The sequence below is a fragment of the Nannospalax galili genome, unplaced genomic scaffold, assembly GCF_000622305.1.
Source record: "Nannospalax galili isolate Female #2095 unplaced genomic scaffold, S.galili_v1.0 scaffold1437, whole genome shotgun sequence".
In the NCBI taxonomy this organism is placed as follows: Eukaryota; Metazoa; Chordata; class Mammalia; order Rodentia; family Spalacidae; genus Nannospalax; species Nannospalax galili.
The window spans coordinates 347718-365099 of record NW_008341050.1 but is presented as its reverse complement, the minus strand read 5'-3'; the positions used below and the strand labels follow the sequence as shown (position 1 = coordinate 365099).

General features: G+C 41.6%; 1 protein-coding gene across 11 annotated transcripts in view; it reads right to left on the bottom strand.

Annotated features, from left to right (window-relative positions):
• Window positions 1–17382, bottom strand: part of Usp54 (ubiquitin specific peptidase 54) — a 112743-nt gene that overhangs the window by 39586 nt on the left and 55775 nt on the right. For 8 of the 11 annotated variants that reach the window (XM_029565116.1, XM_008836583.3, XM_008836582.3 and 5 more), the window contains 8 exons: window positions 10008–10142; window positions 8583–8696; window positions 7721–7803; window positions 7462–7527; window positions 7169–7274; window positions 6916–7062; window positions 4248–4397; window positions 2016–2184 (listed from right to left, as the gene is read on the bottom strand). In XM_029565116.1, coding sequence (XP_029420976.1) covers window positions 2016–2184; window positions 4248–4397; window positions 6916–7062; window positions 7169–7274; window positions 7462–7527; window positions 7721–7803; window positions 8583–8696; window positions 10008–10142 — 970 coding nt within the window. The remainder of the gene's footprint in view (window positions 1–2015; window positions 2185–4247; window positions 4398–6915; window positions 7063–7168; window positions 7275–7461; window positions 7528–7720; window positions 7804–8582; window positions 8697–10007; window positions 10143–17382) is intronic. The other 3 variants (XM_029565118.1, XM_029565121.1, XM_029565122.1) reach the window with 1 other exon arrangement.

The following is a 17382-nucleotide window of genomic DNA, read 5'->3' as shown; positions in this document are numbered from 1 at the left end:
AGTGAAGACCCCAGGACTGAAGGGGTCATGGAGAGAAACTGAGGCTTTGCACCCCAAGAGGCAAGAAGAGGCCATTGGTGAAGGTGTAGCCTCAGTTTCAGTGGTGACCCCAGCTTTTTGGAGATGCCAGGACCATGGGACGACCACCAAGGACCGCAGTAGGTGTGGAATGAAGCTGGCCTGGGTCTGTGAGATGAGCTTAGTGTTCTTTGGACAGCAGAGTCAGAGAAGTGGAGTTGCCAGAACCCTTTGGAGGCCAGAAGATCATGAGTTAATCCCAAATATCCAGCCTTGAGCTACTTTTCTGGACTTTGGTTTGGCTTAAGTGTGCTCAGTTCCTCCCTTTGAAATAAGACAGTACATGTTTTGGATTTTACAAGAAGCCACAGTTAAGAGACTTTTAAAAGAGACTATGAACTTTTAAGTGTTTGGAGGACTGTGGGGTTTTTAAGGTTGTACTGTCTTATTTTAGGATATTAACATCATATCTTGGGGACAGAAATTGGAAAGTTATGGTTTAATAGTGATGTTTGTGTGTCAAGTGAGCCTCAATTGGGGAATTGCCTCTATTGGACTGTGACCTGGGAAATGTAAGCTAAATAAACCCTTTCCTCCCCAAGTTGGTATTGGTCAGAGTATTTTGTCACAGCAATGAAGAAACAAACTAGGACAGGGCGAAAGTGGAAGAAATGAAAAGGCTGTGAAAGTAAGATCTATATAGATGGACAGCCCAAGGTCAACCTGTCATACATACCAGCTGCTCACCTATCTTATAATCCTTCTCCTATACTGTCAAATGTTCTAACAAGTTGGCATATACATTTTTTAGTATTTTTGAGAAATGATGGGAGTGTTGTCCAGTAGAAGGCTTTCTTCTGAACACTTATCTGGGATAAACAAAAGAGGACAAATGGTACTTGACTGAAGGAAGAAGTAGGGCAGGTCTGGGTGGGGCACAAAAACAGAAAGAACAGTTGACCTGGTGTAATTCCAGCACTCCAGAGGCTGGGGTGGTAAGAGAATCACCATGAGATGGAGGACAGCCTGGGCTACACAGTGACTTTCCAGGCTAGTCTGTGCTCCATAGTGAGACACTGTCTCAAAAACAAAAGAAAACAGTAAGAAAAAGCACCAAAGACCAAGCAGGAGGGAGATGCAATGAAGAGAAAGAAAAGACTTTAACCCAAGCATCTTCTCTTTAAAAAAACATACTAAGAGCCAGTCCTAGAGCTAGAAGACAAAGTGAAGGAAGGAACGTTTCTTCTTCCCTTTTTGCAGAAATCAAGCCCAAATTACCAGGGTCATAGTTGGAATATTATCAGTCTCTGTGGGCTATCTTAAGACTATAGTCATCAAGGTGAAAAGTATTTCTATAGGAAACATTATATAAATTCCACACAACAGACTCAGACTTGAAGAACTGATTCATAAATGAGTACTATGACTACTGTTCTTGGATTTTTTTTTTCTTTTGTTTTTTTGAGACAGGGTCTCCCTGTAGCCCTGGCTGGTCTAGAATGCACTAGGTAGACCAGGCTGGCCTTGATCTCAGAGATCTTCCTGTTTGGGATTAAAGGCATGCACAACGACGCCTGGCTGCACTTAGAATTTTTAAACAACTCTCACCTACAAATTGGCTTTGTAGTAGCCTAGTTTTTCTTAAGGATTCATTTAAGCCACTGTTAAAATGCTAATGGGAATCAATAACCTTTAATAATATTTCAAGGTTAAACACTGAGGTGTCCCTTACAATTTTAGTATCTCAGTGTAAAGTATAATTTCTTTCTCACTTTTCTGATTGAGCCAATTGATTTGAGTATCACACTCTTGAAGGCTGAAGAAAATAGAGCCTGACACTAATTGGTTTCAGAACAAGTTGGTACTTCTTTCTTACATCTAGTGGGTTCTCCTTTTCCAAGCTAGGATGACTATATACTAAACATTTAGGCTTGAGTCCCAACTATATAATTGTGTGGGGTGGTGGGAGGGAGGAAAACAACAGCTAGGCTGCTCACCTGAATCTTCACTATCATAGCACGTCTTGGTATATGACTGGAACTGAGCTTGAGGAGGCAGGTCCTGGGTAGACACTGGGGTACCCTGGGGATCTGCATATAGCAGCAGCAAGGGCTGATAATGCCCTTTGATGCATTTGGTTACCACATCTTTCCATTTCGGACCAATCTGAACCAGAAACACCAGAAAAATGTGACAGTTATACTTCGTACCCACAAATCAAAACAATTCCTATTGTGTTTTTCTATGATAAGAATTAGCTAGAGAAAATAGAAAAGCCCTTAGATCTAACTTACTAACTTTTTGTTAATTCTTTTTTATTTATTTATTTATTGGTCTTTTTGAGACAAGGTCTCCCTGTAGCCCCTGTTGGCCTGGAACTCACTATGTAGACCAGGCTGGCCTCGAACTCAGAGATCCGCCTGCCTCTGCCTCCTGAGTACTGGGATTAAAGGCATGAGCCACCACGCCCGGCTTTTTATTTTTATTTTTTAGAAAACATTACAATAAGAGAAAAGGAGGATGAATGCAATTAGCTTTATTTCTGTGAGACATCAATTCAGTTTTGAAATATGAATAAAAGCTCACAAAACCATGTGAACAAGCTATATGAGGAGACCTAAGCTGCCTAAGTAATTTCTTTTCATAGATAACAGACTTAAAACCTCACTTTAAAGGCCGGGTATGGTGGCGCACGCCTTTAATCCCAGCACTCAGGAGGCAGAGACAGGTGGATCTCTGTGAGTTCAAGGCCAGCCTGGTCCACATGATGAGTTCCAGGACAGCTGGGGCTTCAGGTCCTGTCTCAAAAAAAAAAAAAAAAACTCACTTTAAATTTGCAGTACAATTTTGTCCTAAATATTTTATGATCACATTAGTAAAGTTAAGCAGAGGATAAGAACTCTCTTGCAGACTGCCTTAGAACAAATGACATTCCATTTCAGAGTTCACACATGGCACACAGAATGTCAAACAACTTAGAATAGACAGCTGAACCTCTTGTTCTTAGTCCTGTGATGGATTCAGCTGCTATCACAGTGGAAAAGAATAACATAATAGCCATGGAAACAGCCATCTCACCAAACTGCCAATTCATCCCATCTTAGGCCTGAACCAGGCACATTCTTAGATGTATGTTACAGTATGCCAGTTAGACAATTAGCATGGTAGTTTACTCACAACAGATATGCAGTAATTTAAATTAAGTTACCATTATTTTAATTAAAGCATAATTTATATGTTTTTCACATACCAATCTTATTTAATATTTCATAGGAGTATTTTTCAAATAAATAACCTAATGCTCAAATAATTTGTGTAAGTTGCCCCTAATTATAAAAGCTCCCTGCCAAAGAAGATAAGAATAAAGGAAATTAACAAAGATTTTGCTATTTGCAAAAGACTTTGTTTGAAAGTCTATGTACTGGAATAGTCAACAGTCTCCATAGCTGGTAATGTTATCACAAGGGGCTTCCTAATTGATATAGATCACCCAAACCATTTTATCCACAGAAGCTATGGTTTAGACTAAGATCAATTCTCCTCTGTATCATTATAGGCCTATGTTCCCTACAATATACTAAAAATATGTTAAGCTCTAATAAGATACTTTAGGGAAATGAGAATTGAAGAATAATTTTTAACAGTCTTGAAATAAAATATTATCTATGGTTAATAGATTTAAAATTCTGAACTTTGGTTAATGATACAGCCTAATTGGCAACATCACATGTTCCTATTCAAATTATCCATTTAAGACAAAAAATGCTTTGTCAACTATACAGAACTATTGAATGCTTGATGAAGCGATCCAAACAGAATGATAGAAGATACACGGTTCCTATTCTCCAAGAACTGGTATCTATTAGATTAGAATATAAAAAACAAACGCTAATGCCCTTATAATTTAATGGTTCTTTCCTGTAATCCCAGCACTTGGGAGGCAAAGGAAGGAGGACTGTTACAAGCATGAGGCCAGGCTGGGCTACAATGCAAGTTTCAGATCAGCCTAGAGCACAGAATGAGCCCGTTTCAGAAAAATAACCAATCCAATTACAATCAATTTAACAGATAGATGGATTAGTAAAAAGACAAAAAACACAAAGAATGCCTTACAGAGGGCATGGAAAGTGACCATTCAAAATTATGAAAGCAAAACACTGAAGACAAATACAATTAGTTTTTGTGTTTCTATCACCAAATTACTTCAAAAGGGCCTTGCACATTCATACCTCCTTGACATGAGCATCATCAAAATACATCCATTTGCGAATCTTTGTTTGAAAAAAGAATGTGGAATAATGTTTGCCATAGTAACAGATCATTCCTACTAGGTACAGTTCAGATTGTTTGGCCCGGTCATCTGTCACTCTGAAAAACAGCTGCAGAGAAAAAGAAGGTAAAGATCTATCAGACATTCAACCACCTTACATAATCCCTCAGCAAGCTCTACCAATATTTGTCTCCCTTTCCCCCATCACTTCTCTGAGTCAGTCTCTCTATGTAGCTCTGGCCAGCAGTATTCACTATGTAGACCAATCTGATCTCAAACACATGGAAGTAATTAAGCCTCAAGCCTGCACTACCACGTCCAGTTCTTCCATCAACATTTTTTATTATTATTTTGTTTTGTTGAAATAGAGCTTCAAGTAGCCTAGGCTGGCCTGGAGTGCAGCATATGCCAAAAATTACCTTGAATTCCTGATCCTCTGCCTCATCTCTCAAAAGCTGGGATTAGACACATGTCCAGAGGCCATCAACATTTCTTAATGAAGATAATGACTTGCTTCTTCCCTCAATCTGAGCTATTTCTGCTTAGTCTAAATTATTCACCAGAAGGGAACCTAAAAGCTCTGCATGACAGCACATGCCTATGATCCCAACACTTAGGCGGCTAAGGCAGGAGAATCGTTAAGTTTGAAGCTAGCCAGCCTGGGGCACTTTTAGGAAAAACTTTGAAAAGAAAGACTGACAGTGTCCAGTAAACTACAAAGAATAAAGTGTCTTATATCTTTCCATATTTTCTTTCTTAAGTCTAGCAGAAGGAGTCAAGAAAGTTAAAAACAAAACAAAACAAAAGGTAGCTTTCAAATCTCAAAGATTCTTCTTTTGTTTATTTCAGTCGGTATTGTTTTTATTTAGTTTTATTTTATATGTTATGAGTGTATTGCCTACATGCATATATATGCACCATATATGTGCAGTGCCCACACAGGCAAGAAGAGGGTGTTGGATTCCCCATGGAAGTGAAGTTACAGAGGTTGTCAGCTGCCATGAGAGTGCTGTGAACTGAACTAGAGTCCTCTGCCCAAGTAGCCAGTGCTCTTAAGCTCTGAGCCATCTCTCCAGCTCCTTTCTGTTTAGTTTTTGAAACAGAGATTGGCTATGTATCCCAAGCTGGCCTAGAACTCACAGAGATCTGCCTGCCTCTGCCTCCCAAGCACTGGGATTAAAGGTGTGTACCACTACAACATGGCTTCAAAGATATTTATTTGCTGGCACAATGGATAGAAACATCCTACTGAGCCCCCAACAGAGCGTAAGAAACCCTCAGAAAGGAGGGTTTCATTTCAACTCCTAGGTACCTCCTCAGCACTGTCCTGAGTGCTGAGACACACAAAAAAACACACGAATAAAGGGACTCTGTCTTTAAGAAACTCACCTGATTGAGAAAACAATAATAAAAAATAAAATAAAATCAAAACCATGCATGATAGCACACACCTCTAATTCCAGTACCAAAGAGGGAAAGAGGCAAGAGGACCCAGAGTTCAGTCATCCTAGGCTATTTATCCAATTGTAGGCCAGCCTGGAATACATGAGATCCTACCTATCCCCCAACCAAATATTTTTTAGTGAAACTATGCTACTACAGAATATGTAAAATACAGAGAAACATTTTTTTAAAGATCTAACTATGTGGGGCTAGAGAAATGGCTCAGCGGTTAAGAGATTGGCTACCCTTGCAGAGGACTAGGGTTCAGTTTCCAGCACTCATATGGTAGCTGACAATCCTGTGTAACACTAGTTTCAGGTGATCCAATGCCCTCTTCTGATCTCCACAAACATTCCATGACATGGGTGTACTTATATACACGTGGGGAAAACACTCATACACATAGAAAAATAAATAAATAAATTTAAAAGGTTCTACTATGCGTATGCTACTCCAGTCAGGTTTCCTGCATAGGAAACCTAAAATGAGATCCCCGACAATTCATCTGTTCTCAGTACAGGCTATTTAAAACAAGAACAAAGACTCTCCTTAGTCACAGGACTATCCCAGACAAAAACTAGTGCAAAGAAAACAAGATTTTCTGGTTTTTCTTGAAATGAAGGAAAATACTGACTGTACCTGCTCCAGGATATGGAACAGATAAGGAAGAAACCTGGGCTGATGTCTTACCCCCTACATCCCAAAATAAATGCACAGAATACCCTGAAACTACTAAATTATCTTCAAAGTTGCTTCATTCCCTTCTCAACACTCTGAATTGCCTATTCTTGGGCTTAGGCCACCAACATTTATCACCTTCACTTCATTAAACTGCCTGCTCCTTTGACTTTCCTGTCTCCAGGGTTGGATATGCAGCATCCTTGCACAGACTAACAACCAGAGGAGCACACAATACCTCTAGAAAGTAATACCTCTAGAAAGTAACTTATTTTACCAGTAGCGAAGTTTTGCCTATTTTGTCCAAGGCAAAAATCATACCATTTTCCTCTAAAAAGGCTCTTCTGCACCCTCACAAAAGAGAAACGTGAGGACATACATACAGGTCCATGTATTTACTTACATAAGCATAAGTGTATCTGTCCAAAACTCTATAGTTCTACCTAGAACATAATCTTTTAGTTCAGTGCTTGAATAATACAGAGATAAAGGTAACTAATACATACATCACCCAGCTTAAGGCAAGTGCCCAGACTGTGGATGACATCCTCTGCCAAGTCTGAATGGTCAGAGTCCCACACCAGCCCAATTGTGATAATCTGTGGTGCATTCATCAACACACGGCGGATCCGGATCCTTTCTCCACAGTTGCTCTGAAACAGATATAATACTAATTGAACCCATTCTCCACCAGCTCTGCCTCAATTGTACTGAACCAAGGTTCTCCTTCCTCCCCTAAATACCACAGAAGTAACTCACTGGACAGTTCCGCAGGTCCCCCATGGTGCTGGCATTCTGAAGCAGCTCACCAAACATGCTTGGTGAAGGTTTCTCTCGCTTTTCCAGCATACAAATAGCCTGATTGCTTCAAGATGGGGAAAGATGGGAGTTAATGGTAGATGTTATACTGAGTTATAGTTATGGCTAATTCTTTTAATCATTCATGAAAACGCCTAACTCACACAAGTGATTTTCTTCCTTTGCCCACTATACCACACAGCCCCTTGTCCTGACTAGCCTCAGTGTCCCACAAGCACAGTGAGTGTCTCTACCTGTCCCAAAATCCAAAGCTCATAGAATCCCCATTCCTCCTCCCACTTTGCTGGCCAGTACTGAGCCTAAGAAAAGGGGAGGGATAGGAGAGGGGAAAAAAAGGAAAACAAAAGTTATTTTTAAATGGTTGTTTTGAAGTCTTGTAGTATAGCACAGACTCAGCAATTAGGATATAAGCTATGTGGTGGCCTTAAGTTAAAACCCAATCAACTGGAGCAGTGACTAATGGTACAGTAAAGAATCCCTTTAAAGACTCACCAAAGAGATGTAGTAGAGATGTAATGTACCATCTGAATGAATGGCAGCGGATCAGAAGTGGCACCACAGCTAGTACATACACACTGGCCCAGGGAGAAAAAGCAAAACTGAGCAGCCACCATGAGGAAATATTTTCAAACCCAATTAAGACCCTACATCCCAAAATAAAGGATTCTTTTTTTTTTTAATATTTTATTATTTTTATTTTATGTGTATGAGTGTATTGCCTGCATGTATGTGTGAGCACCTGTGTCATGCAATGCTGCGGACAACACAAGAGGGCTTCGGATTTCCCTGGAACTGGAGCTAAGGACGATTCATAACTGCCATGTGAGTGCTGCGAATCGAACCCCATCCTCTGCAACAGTCAGTGCCCTTAACCGCTGAGCCATCCCTCCAGCCCCCAGGATTCTTTTTTAAAAAATACTTTTATTGCTGGGTGTGGTGGAGCATGCCTTTAATCCCAGCACTCAGGAGGCAAAGGCAGGTGGATCTCTGTGAGTTTGAGGCCAGCCTGGTCTCCATAGCAAATCCAGGTCAGCTGGAGCTACAGGGAGACCCTGTCTCAAAAAGACAAAAAAAAAAACACCTTTTATTTATTATTTTTATTTTATGTGCATTGCCTGCATTGTTGTAAGTGCACCAGTATCATGCAATGCCCTCGGAGGTCAGAAGAAAGCATCAGATCCTCTGGAACTGGAGCCACAGATGGCTGTTAACCACCATGTGGGTGCTGAGAATTGAATCCAGGTCCTCTGCAAGAGCAGTTAGTGCTCTTAACCACTGAGCCATCTCTCCAGCCCCAAAATAAAGGATTCTTAAAGAAAAAGTCTAAGAAGAGATGAGGCCAGATAAAGCTCACCTGCTCAAACAACGTCATTGCAAATTTCTGGTGAGAAATGCAGTGTTGAGCAGTACAGATATCCTCTTTGCTTTCATCAGCAATGTGGAAGTGAATTCTCATCAGGAGGTTTTCCTGACAAGGAAAGAACAAAAACAGTATACAAATACCACTTAAGACACAATGGACAAGCTGGTAAACAATCTGCCCCAAGAAGTAGCAATCTTCCTGGAAAGGAGGAATACCTCTGATTTTTTTAAGCTTTTTTTTTTTTCTTTTTGAGACAGGGTCTCCCTGTAGCCCCAGCTGGCCTGGAACTCACTATGTAGAGCAGGCTGGCCTCGAACTCACAACGATCCACCTGCCTCTGCCTCCCGAGTTTTGTAAACTTTTAAAGGAAAAACTACACACATACACACACACACCAGGAAATGGGCATTAATATCACTCAGATTATTTAGATTTCATCAGTTTTCTATGAACTTGTGTGTATAACTCTATTCAACTTCATTATAGTCATGGAACCATAATCAAGACACAAAGCTCTTTCATGCTACTTTTTCATAGCCTTACCTATCTATGTATAGACTCTTCTGTCCTCCACGGCATTGCACAACACGGGTGAACTTACTACATACAGGCATAATACTCATACACATAAAATAAAAATAATAAATAAAATAATAAATAAATTTTTTTTGTTTCATGGAAGGCAGTGCGCCTGGTTAGTAATTATACTGAATATGTAATTAACTTGAACTCCTGCCTCCACTTCCCAAGTGCTGGGGATTACAGCACACTACACTTTTTTTTCTTTTCTTTTTGGTCTTTTTGTGACAGACACAGGGTCTCCCTGTAGCCCCCACTGGCCTGGAACTCACTTTGTAGACCAGGCTGGCCTTAAACTCACAGAGCTCCACCTGCCTCTGCCTCCCAAGTGCTGGGATTAAAGGCATGCACCACCACGCCCGGCTAAAATAAAAAAAATTTAAATCTATTGAAGTCACTAGAGCAATGTAACTTTCTGTATCAGAACATCATAGTCCCTGTTAATACCTTTAGAAATAGAGAAGTTAAAAAGAACCTGTGGTACCCATAGCAGAACGATCACTACAGCATCACCTGGGAACTTGTTAGAGGCTTCTCTTAAGCCCCATCCCAGGCTACTGAGTAAAAAGCTCTGAGAGTACTTTAACATGCTTCTCTGAAAATAGCCACAGTTTATGCAATGGCTAGCATTAAATACCCCAAGCCTGGAGGAAAAATCATACACCCACTAGGCAATTTATGTTACAGTAGTAGAGACTCCAGAGCTCTGAAAAGCTAGAGAAACCACTAGTTCTGACTGTAGAGATAAGGGCACAATAAAGTCCATCACTAATAGTCCTCACAGAGACTATCAACAGTCCTACCCCATATCAAAGAGGACAAGAGGCCAGCACTTACAAAGCATTCCGCAGCATCATCCATAATTCCCAGCTGGAAGCGTTGCTCATCCTGAAAAGTCTTTGCAAGAGCACTTCGAAGAGTGTCAGATGGAAGTACTTTTTCACTACTACACTGAAACTGGTTAAAGATGCCCTGTAGAGAAAAGGTTAAACAAGAGGAAACAAGCACATGCTGTTACTAAGCTTCTACATTTCTAGTCTGTCTCGCTAGCATCCCTATGCTGATAGCTAGGATGCAAACATATACCCCATGGTTCAGAGGCATTCAGCTAGCAATTCAAAAATTTAAGAATCAAAAATGGGGAATACCTAAGTGTGAAAACACTCAGAAAAATGACCCAGTCAGCAGTGTGTTGTACACCGTTAGGCCAGAATGTCTCTTAGTTCAAAGCATCTCTAATTTTTCCATGTTAAAAAAATTATTTTTCAAATTCATTACTAATGAGATTACTTTTTCTCTTCTATCTCTTTTTTACACATTTAGTTTTTTTTGTTGTTGTTGTTGTTTGGTTTTGTTATTGGTCTTTTTGAGACAGGGTCTCCCTGGAGCCCCAGCTGGCCTGGAACTCACTATGTAGACCAGGCTGGTCTGGAACTCAGAGATCCACCTGCCTCTGCCTCCCAGGTGCTGAGACTAAAGGCGTGCGCCACCATGCCCAGCCAGTTTTGTTTGTTGAGACAGGATATCATTATGTAGTCCTGTTTGGCCCAGAACTTGCTGTATAGACCAGGCAGGCCTAGAACTCAGAGATCTGCCTGCCTCTACCTCCAAGTGTCAGGACTAAAGGCATGCACTACCACACATGGCCCAAAGGCCCATATATTGTTTGGAGATTTTCTTTTCTTTTTTTTCTTCTTGTTTTGAGACAGGGTCTCCCTGTAGCCCCAGCTAGCCTGGAACTCACCAGGTAGACCAGGCCAGCCTTGAACTCACAGAGATCCGACTGCCTCTGCCTCTCAAGTGCTGGGATTAAAGGTACTTGCTACCATACCTGGTTTGAGATTTTATTTTCAGTTGTGCGTGTGTGAATGCAGTATCCAAGAAGGCCAGAAGAGGGCATCAGGTACCACGGAGTTGGTTTTACAGGTGCTTATCACCTGATGTGGGTGCTGGGAACAGAACTTGGATCCTCAAAAGGAGCAGTATTCTTAACTGCTGTGCCATCTTTCCAGCCCATTTGTTTAAGACAAAATCTCAAACAATAGCACAAGCTAGCTTTGAAATTTCCATATAGCCCAGGCTTACTCTAAACTCACAGCAATTTTCCTGCCTACAAGTGTTCTAACCCCAGGCATAGTAACACACACCTTTAATCCAAGAGGCAGGTGGATCTCTGAGATTGAGGCCAGCCTTGTCTACATAGTGAGTTCCAGGTGGGCTGGGGCTAGGGAGATCCTGTCAAAAAACTTCCATCTAGGCTGGTGAGATGGCTTAGTAGGTAAAGGCACCTGCTGCCAAATTTGACAGCCTAAATTTCATTCCCAGAACCCACAAGATAAAAGGAAAGAAACTCCTGCAAGTTGTCCTTTGACTTCCACATATGCTGTGGCACATATGCACCCAAGCACATACAAAATGTTTAAAAATAGGGGCTGGCAGCTGTGCATGGTGGTGCACACCTTTAAACTCAGCACACAGAAAGCAAAGGCAGGCATAGGACTATAGGGATAACCCATCTCAAAAAAAAGGGGGAAGGGTGGTTCAGTGGTTAAGAGCACATCCTGAATTCAGTTCCCAGAACCCATGTTGGGTAGCTCAAAATAGCATTTAACTCCAGCTCCAGGGGATCCAACACCATCTTCTGACAACCACAGACACCTGCACACACACACACACACACACACACACATTTAAAAATAAAATAAAAAATTATAAACTTTTAACCAAATTAACTACTGTCTTCCCTTGACTTCTAGGGTATCACATTCTTCTGGTTTTCCTCCAGCGCCCCCACCCCCACCCCCAATGGGTTTTTTTTAAATTTTGAGACAAGGACTCACTAGGCAGCCCAGATTGGCCTGGAACTTATTATGCAGCTCGGCCTAGTTGGTTCTCCTACTTCAGCCTTCTGGGTGCTAGGATTAAGTACTACAGGCATTTCCATCATACAGGCTCCTTTCCTTTCTCCCATATTGTGCGCTCCCTTTATCCTTTTTTACTGGTTCCTTTTTCTTTTTGGTGGGTTTTTTTGTTTTTTTGTTTTTTTTGGTCTTTTTGAAGCAGGGTCTCCCTGTAGCCCCAGCTGTCCTGGAACTCACTATGTAGACCAGGCTGGTCTCGAACTCACAGAGATCCTCCTGCCTCTGCCTCCCAAGTGCTGGGACTACAGATGTACACCACCATGCCTGGCCAGGTTTTTTTTTTATGCATATGAGTGTATTGCTTGCATGTATGTATTTAAGTGCACCCATTCTGCCCACAGAGGACAGAAGAGAGTGTCGGATCCCCTGGAACTGGAGTTTTGGACAGTTGTTAGCCACCGTGTGGGTGCTGGGAATTGAATCCAGGTCCTCTGCAAGAGCAGTCAGTACTTTTACCCATTGAACCATCTCTCCAGCCCCCCTTTTCTGTTCCGAGACTAACAAGTCTTCACTTCCTGAATCAATTTTAGGAGATTGAAAGAAAAAAAGATACCAGAAAATGGGAAGATCTCTGTGCTCATGGATTAGTAGCATTCAATCCCCATTAAAATTCCAACAATTTTTCACAGAAATTGAAAAAATAATTTCAAATTTCATATGCACACACACACACACACACACACACACACACACACCAGAATTTAAAAAAAAAAAAAAATCCTGAACAACAGAAGAGCTGGAGGCATCATCATCCCTTATTTCAAATTATATTAGAGAACTAAGCTGAGCATGGTGGTGCACACTTTTAATCCCAGCACTCATGAGGCAGAGGCAGGCAGATCTCTGTGAGATCAAGCCTGGTCTACAAAGTGAATTTTAGGCAGCTGGGGCTGCAGGAAGACCCTGTCTCAAAAAGACACACAAACAAAAATTCTATTACAGAGCTATAGCAAAAAAACAGCATGGTAGTGGCACAAAAACAGATACATTGATTAACAGACTAGAATTGAGGACTCAAATTTAAGTCCACAGACTTACAACTACTAATTTTTGACAAAGCAGCAAAATACACATTGGAGAAAAGACATCATGCCCAACAAATGGTGCTGGTCAAACTGGATAGCTACATGTGGAAGAATGAAATCAGATCCTTATCTCTCACCATGAACAAAATAACCCCAAATGGGCTGGGTATGGTGGTGCACGCCTTTAATCCCAGCACTTGGGAGGAAGAGGCAGGCAGATCTTTATGAGTTCAAAGCCAGCCTGGTCTACATAGTGAGTTCTAGGCCAACTGAGGCTACAGGGAGACCCTGTCTCAAAAAGACCAAAAAATTTAAAAATAAAAATAAATGAATAAAAGTTTTTAGAAGGGGGGGTTGGAGAGATAGCTCCATGGTTAAGAGCACTGGTTGCTGTTGCAGAAGACCCAGGTTCAAATCCCAGCACCCATATGGTAGGCTAACAACCATCCATTAACTCCAGATTCAAGGGATCCAACACCCTCTTCTGGCCTCCATGAGCACTGAATGACTCGGGTGCACTTAGGTACATGCAGGCACAACACTTCCCCAATAGAGGAGGACTGGTCTTTGGTCAAGGGTATACAAGTAGCTGGGCTCTCCTGCTAGAACCTCCAAAGAAGCTCTCAAAATACAAAATAATAATAATAATAAATCAAATGTTATTCTTCTGCTCAAAACCCTCTAATGCTTTCCCATCAAAAATTCTGTAAAAAGTGAAAATGCCATACATAATTTGATTCACACCAGCCATGTGGGTCTCTTGCTGTGTCCCACACCATTATGCATGTTCTGAACTCAGGGACTTTGCACTTGAGCTCCTTGCTTGAATCATTCTTTCTCTTGGTATTTGTGTGGCTTAGTCACTCACTACTGCAGGGCTTCACGCAAGTAGTACTTCTCAGAATAGTATCCCCTGATCAACCTACTTAACTGCAAGCTCAACTCTTTTCCCCAAATCCCTACCCTTACTACAGCACTTATTATAATCATATCTACATATTTTAGTTATTGTCTCTCTCTACTCTCTAGAATTTATATATGAGGAAAAAAACATTTTTATTCTTTATTATGCTCTCAACACCTAGAATAACACTGTTATGTAAAGGGCAACAAATAAGCATGTTTTAAATAATGAATCAATAATAGGATATGGGTAGGTCTCATAAAGGTGTAGTATTAAGGGAACTTTTCCCTTTCTCCTCTAAAAAAAAAAATACAGAAGCCGGGCATGGTGGCACATGCCTTTAATCCCAGCACTCAGAAGGCAGAGGCAGGCAGGTCTCTTCGAGTTCAAGGCCAGCCTGGTCTACATAGTGAGTTCCAGGACAGCTGGGGCTACAGGGAGACCCTGTCTCAAAAAGACAAAAAAAAAAAAACAGAAATCAGGGACTGGAGAGATGGCTCAGTAGTTAAGAGTACTTGCTGCTCTTGCAGAGAACCTGGGTTCCATTCCCAGCACGCACATGGTGGCTAATAACCACCTCCAATTCTACTTCCTGGGGATCTGATACCCTCTTCTGCCTTCCTTGGGCATTTCACACATGTGGTGCACAAACATACATGCAGGCAAACACTGGTACAAATAATAAAAAAACTGAAATCATATAGGAAAAACTGAAAAGCTCAATGTTATATAAAACATTAAAACAAGCCAGTGTGGTGGCATATGCCTTTAATGGTGGCAGGAACTTTTAATCCCAGTCCTTGGGAGGCAGAGGCAGGTGGATCTCTGCAAGATTGAGGCTACCCTGGTTCATGTTGTGACTTCCAGGTGGGCTGTGACTAGAGAGACCCTGTCAAAAAATAACCAACAAAAAGACAAATAAATAAATAAATTTTTTAAAATGGTTTAGTTTTCAAGTCAGAATTGCTTTTCTCATTCTGACCTCTTCCAGCATCTTTCTTCTTCACACGCATTAAATATTCTGAAGGAGTGCAAGCACAGATTACTGTGTAACTTACTCTTAGCTCCCCTACAAATGATCCCATATGTTGTAAAGGAGGTAGTGTCAGCAAAACATACATTGTATTACTTAATAAGCTGTGAGGGAATCTACTATAATTACTCCAAATCATTTTGGATCAACTTAGGATCCACTCTTGCAAGTCTATTATAAAGTCAGTTAAAGGCATGGCAGGGCCTTCCATAATTTGTTTCCAAAAGAGTAAGAATGCTTATGAGAGAGAGCTCTACTAGACCAAGAGAAAAGATGTAGGTCCACAGCTAGACAACTGTTATCTCTCCAGACCTGTATGGGTTTTGATAGTATGTAGGAATGAAGAGAAACAAAGGAAAGAGGAAAAAGTAATGACTATGTCTGCAAATTACTTGGCATCCTGAGTCTGACAGCATGGTGATTTACTGAAAAGTCATCGAAGCTGGCACAATTTGGTGATCACCAGCATGTTGCTCTTCACAATTACTACTGACAAGGCCATTACTCCTGACAAAAACTCTAAAGAATTAATGAAGTTTGAGCCTCTGTTAGGAGACCAAAACTTGTTTGTGTGTGTGTCCGTCTGTCACTGTGTTTACACGTGTTTGTACACTTGTGTGTGCTGGTCCATGGGCATAAATATGCATGTGAAGGCGAGAGGTCAGGTGTCTTCCTCAACTGCTCTCTATCAAAATATTTTTTGAGACATGATCCCTCACTGAACCTGGAACTCATAGATTCAGTCAGACTGTCTGGCCAACAATCCCCCAGGGAAACTCCTCTACCAGCCTGTCTACTCCTGGGATTACAGGTATATGCCATCATGCATGATCTAGCACATGGGTGCTAGGGATTTGAACTCAGGTCCTCCTGCTTATGCTGTAAGCAATTTATCAACTGAGCCATCTTCCCAGCCCCCAAAATGGATTTGAAAATAAGCAGGAAATTATTTCTAGGAGAACTCTGTAAAAATTGGGCTTGTAAATTTCAGACCCTTTAGTCTTTGGTTGAGTTACCTCAGCAGTTAAGCCCTACTACCCTACAGCCGCAGCTATTCTTACTGAATTAAATTCTCTCCTATGCAAAGCAGCAGTTATATGCCAGACTAAGGAGAATAAAGAAAATACTCATTTCAGCTGGATATGATAGATCAGGCCTGTATAATCCCAGCACTCAGGAGGCTAGGGCAGGAGGCTTGCCATGAGTTTGAGGTCAGACTAGGCTACACAGTAAGTTCTGGGTCAGCCTGGATCATGGAAGAGGGTGACAGGAGAAGGGAAAAAGGGACGGGGAGAGGGAGAACGGGAGGGGAAAGGAAAAGAAAAAAGAAGAGTGAAAATAAAATAGTCATTTGTCTTCTACGTTCTATGGTTCAAACGACCATGCCTAAGGGTCATTTGTTCAGGGCTCCACTCAAGAGATGACATGGTGAAGGGAGCTGGGAATATAGCCCAGCTGGCAGCAAGCTTGCCCAGCATGTACAAAGTCCTGGGTTCAAGTCGCAGTGCCATATAAAAACTGGGCATGGTGCTACATACCTGTAATTCCAGCACTCCAGAGGTATAGGATACATGAGCTGATGTCTCAAACATAAAAGCCAAAAACCCCACAAGAGTTGGCACAGTGTACAGCACAATAGTTAAGAGCTTGCACTGGGCAAGGTGGAACACACCTTTAATTCTAGCTCTCATGACAAAGGCAGGAGGATCTCTGTGGGTTCTAGGTCAGTGTGGTTTACACAGCAAGTTCCTGGCCAACCACAGCTACACATTAAGACCAGGTCTAAAAAAAATTGTTTGGATTTTGGGGCCAAACTGGGTTCAAATTCTCAAGCATAGGACACTGTGGCACACGCCTATCATCCTAGTAATCCATATAGGCTGGAGGTCTGCAAACTTTAAGGCCAATCTGAGTTATATAGCAAGTTTCAGGCCAACCTAGGCAACACAGTAAAACTCTCTCAAATATCTAAACAACAGCCAGGTGTGGTGCACATGCCTTTTATCCCAATACTTGTGGGAAGAGGCTGGAGGGGGGCGCACAGAGGCAGGCAAATCCCTAATAAGCTCATGGTCAGTCTGTTCTACACACAAGTACCAGGCCACCCAGGGCTATGTAGTGAAAACCTGTCTTAAAAAATAAATATAGGGGCTGGAGAGATGGCTCAGTGGTTAAGAACACTGGCTGTTCTTGCAGAAGACCTGGGTCCGAATCCCAGCACCCATATGGCAGCTAACAACTGTCCGTAACTCCAATTCCAGGGGATCTGACAGCCTCTTCTGTCCTCTGTGGGCATTGCACGACATGGGTGCACTTACGTACATGCAGG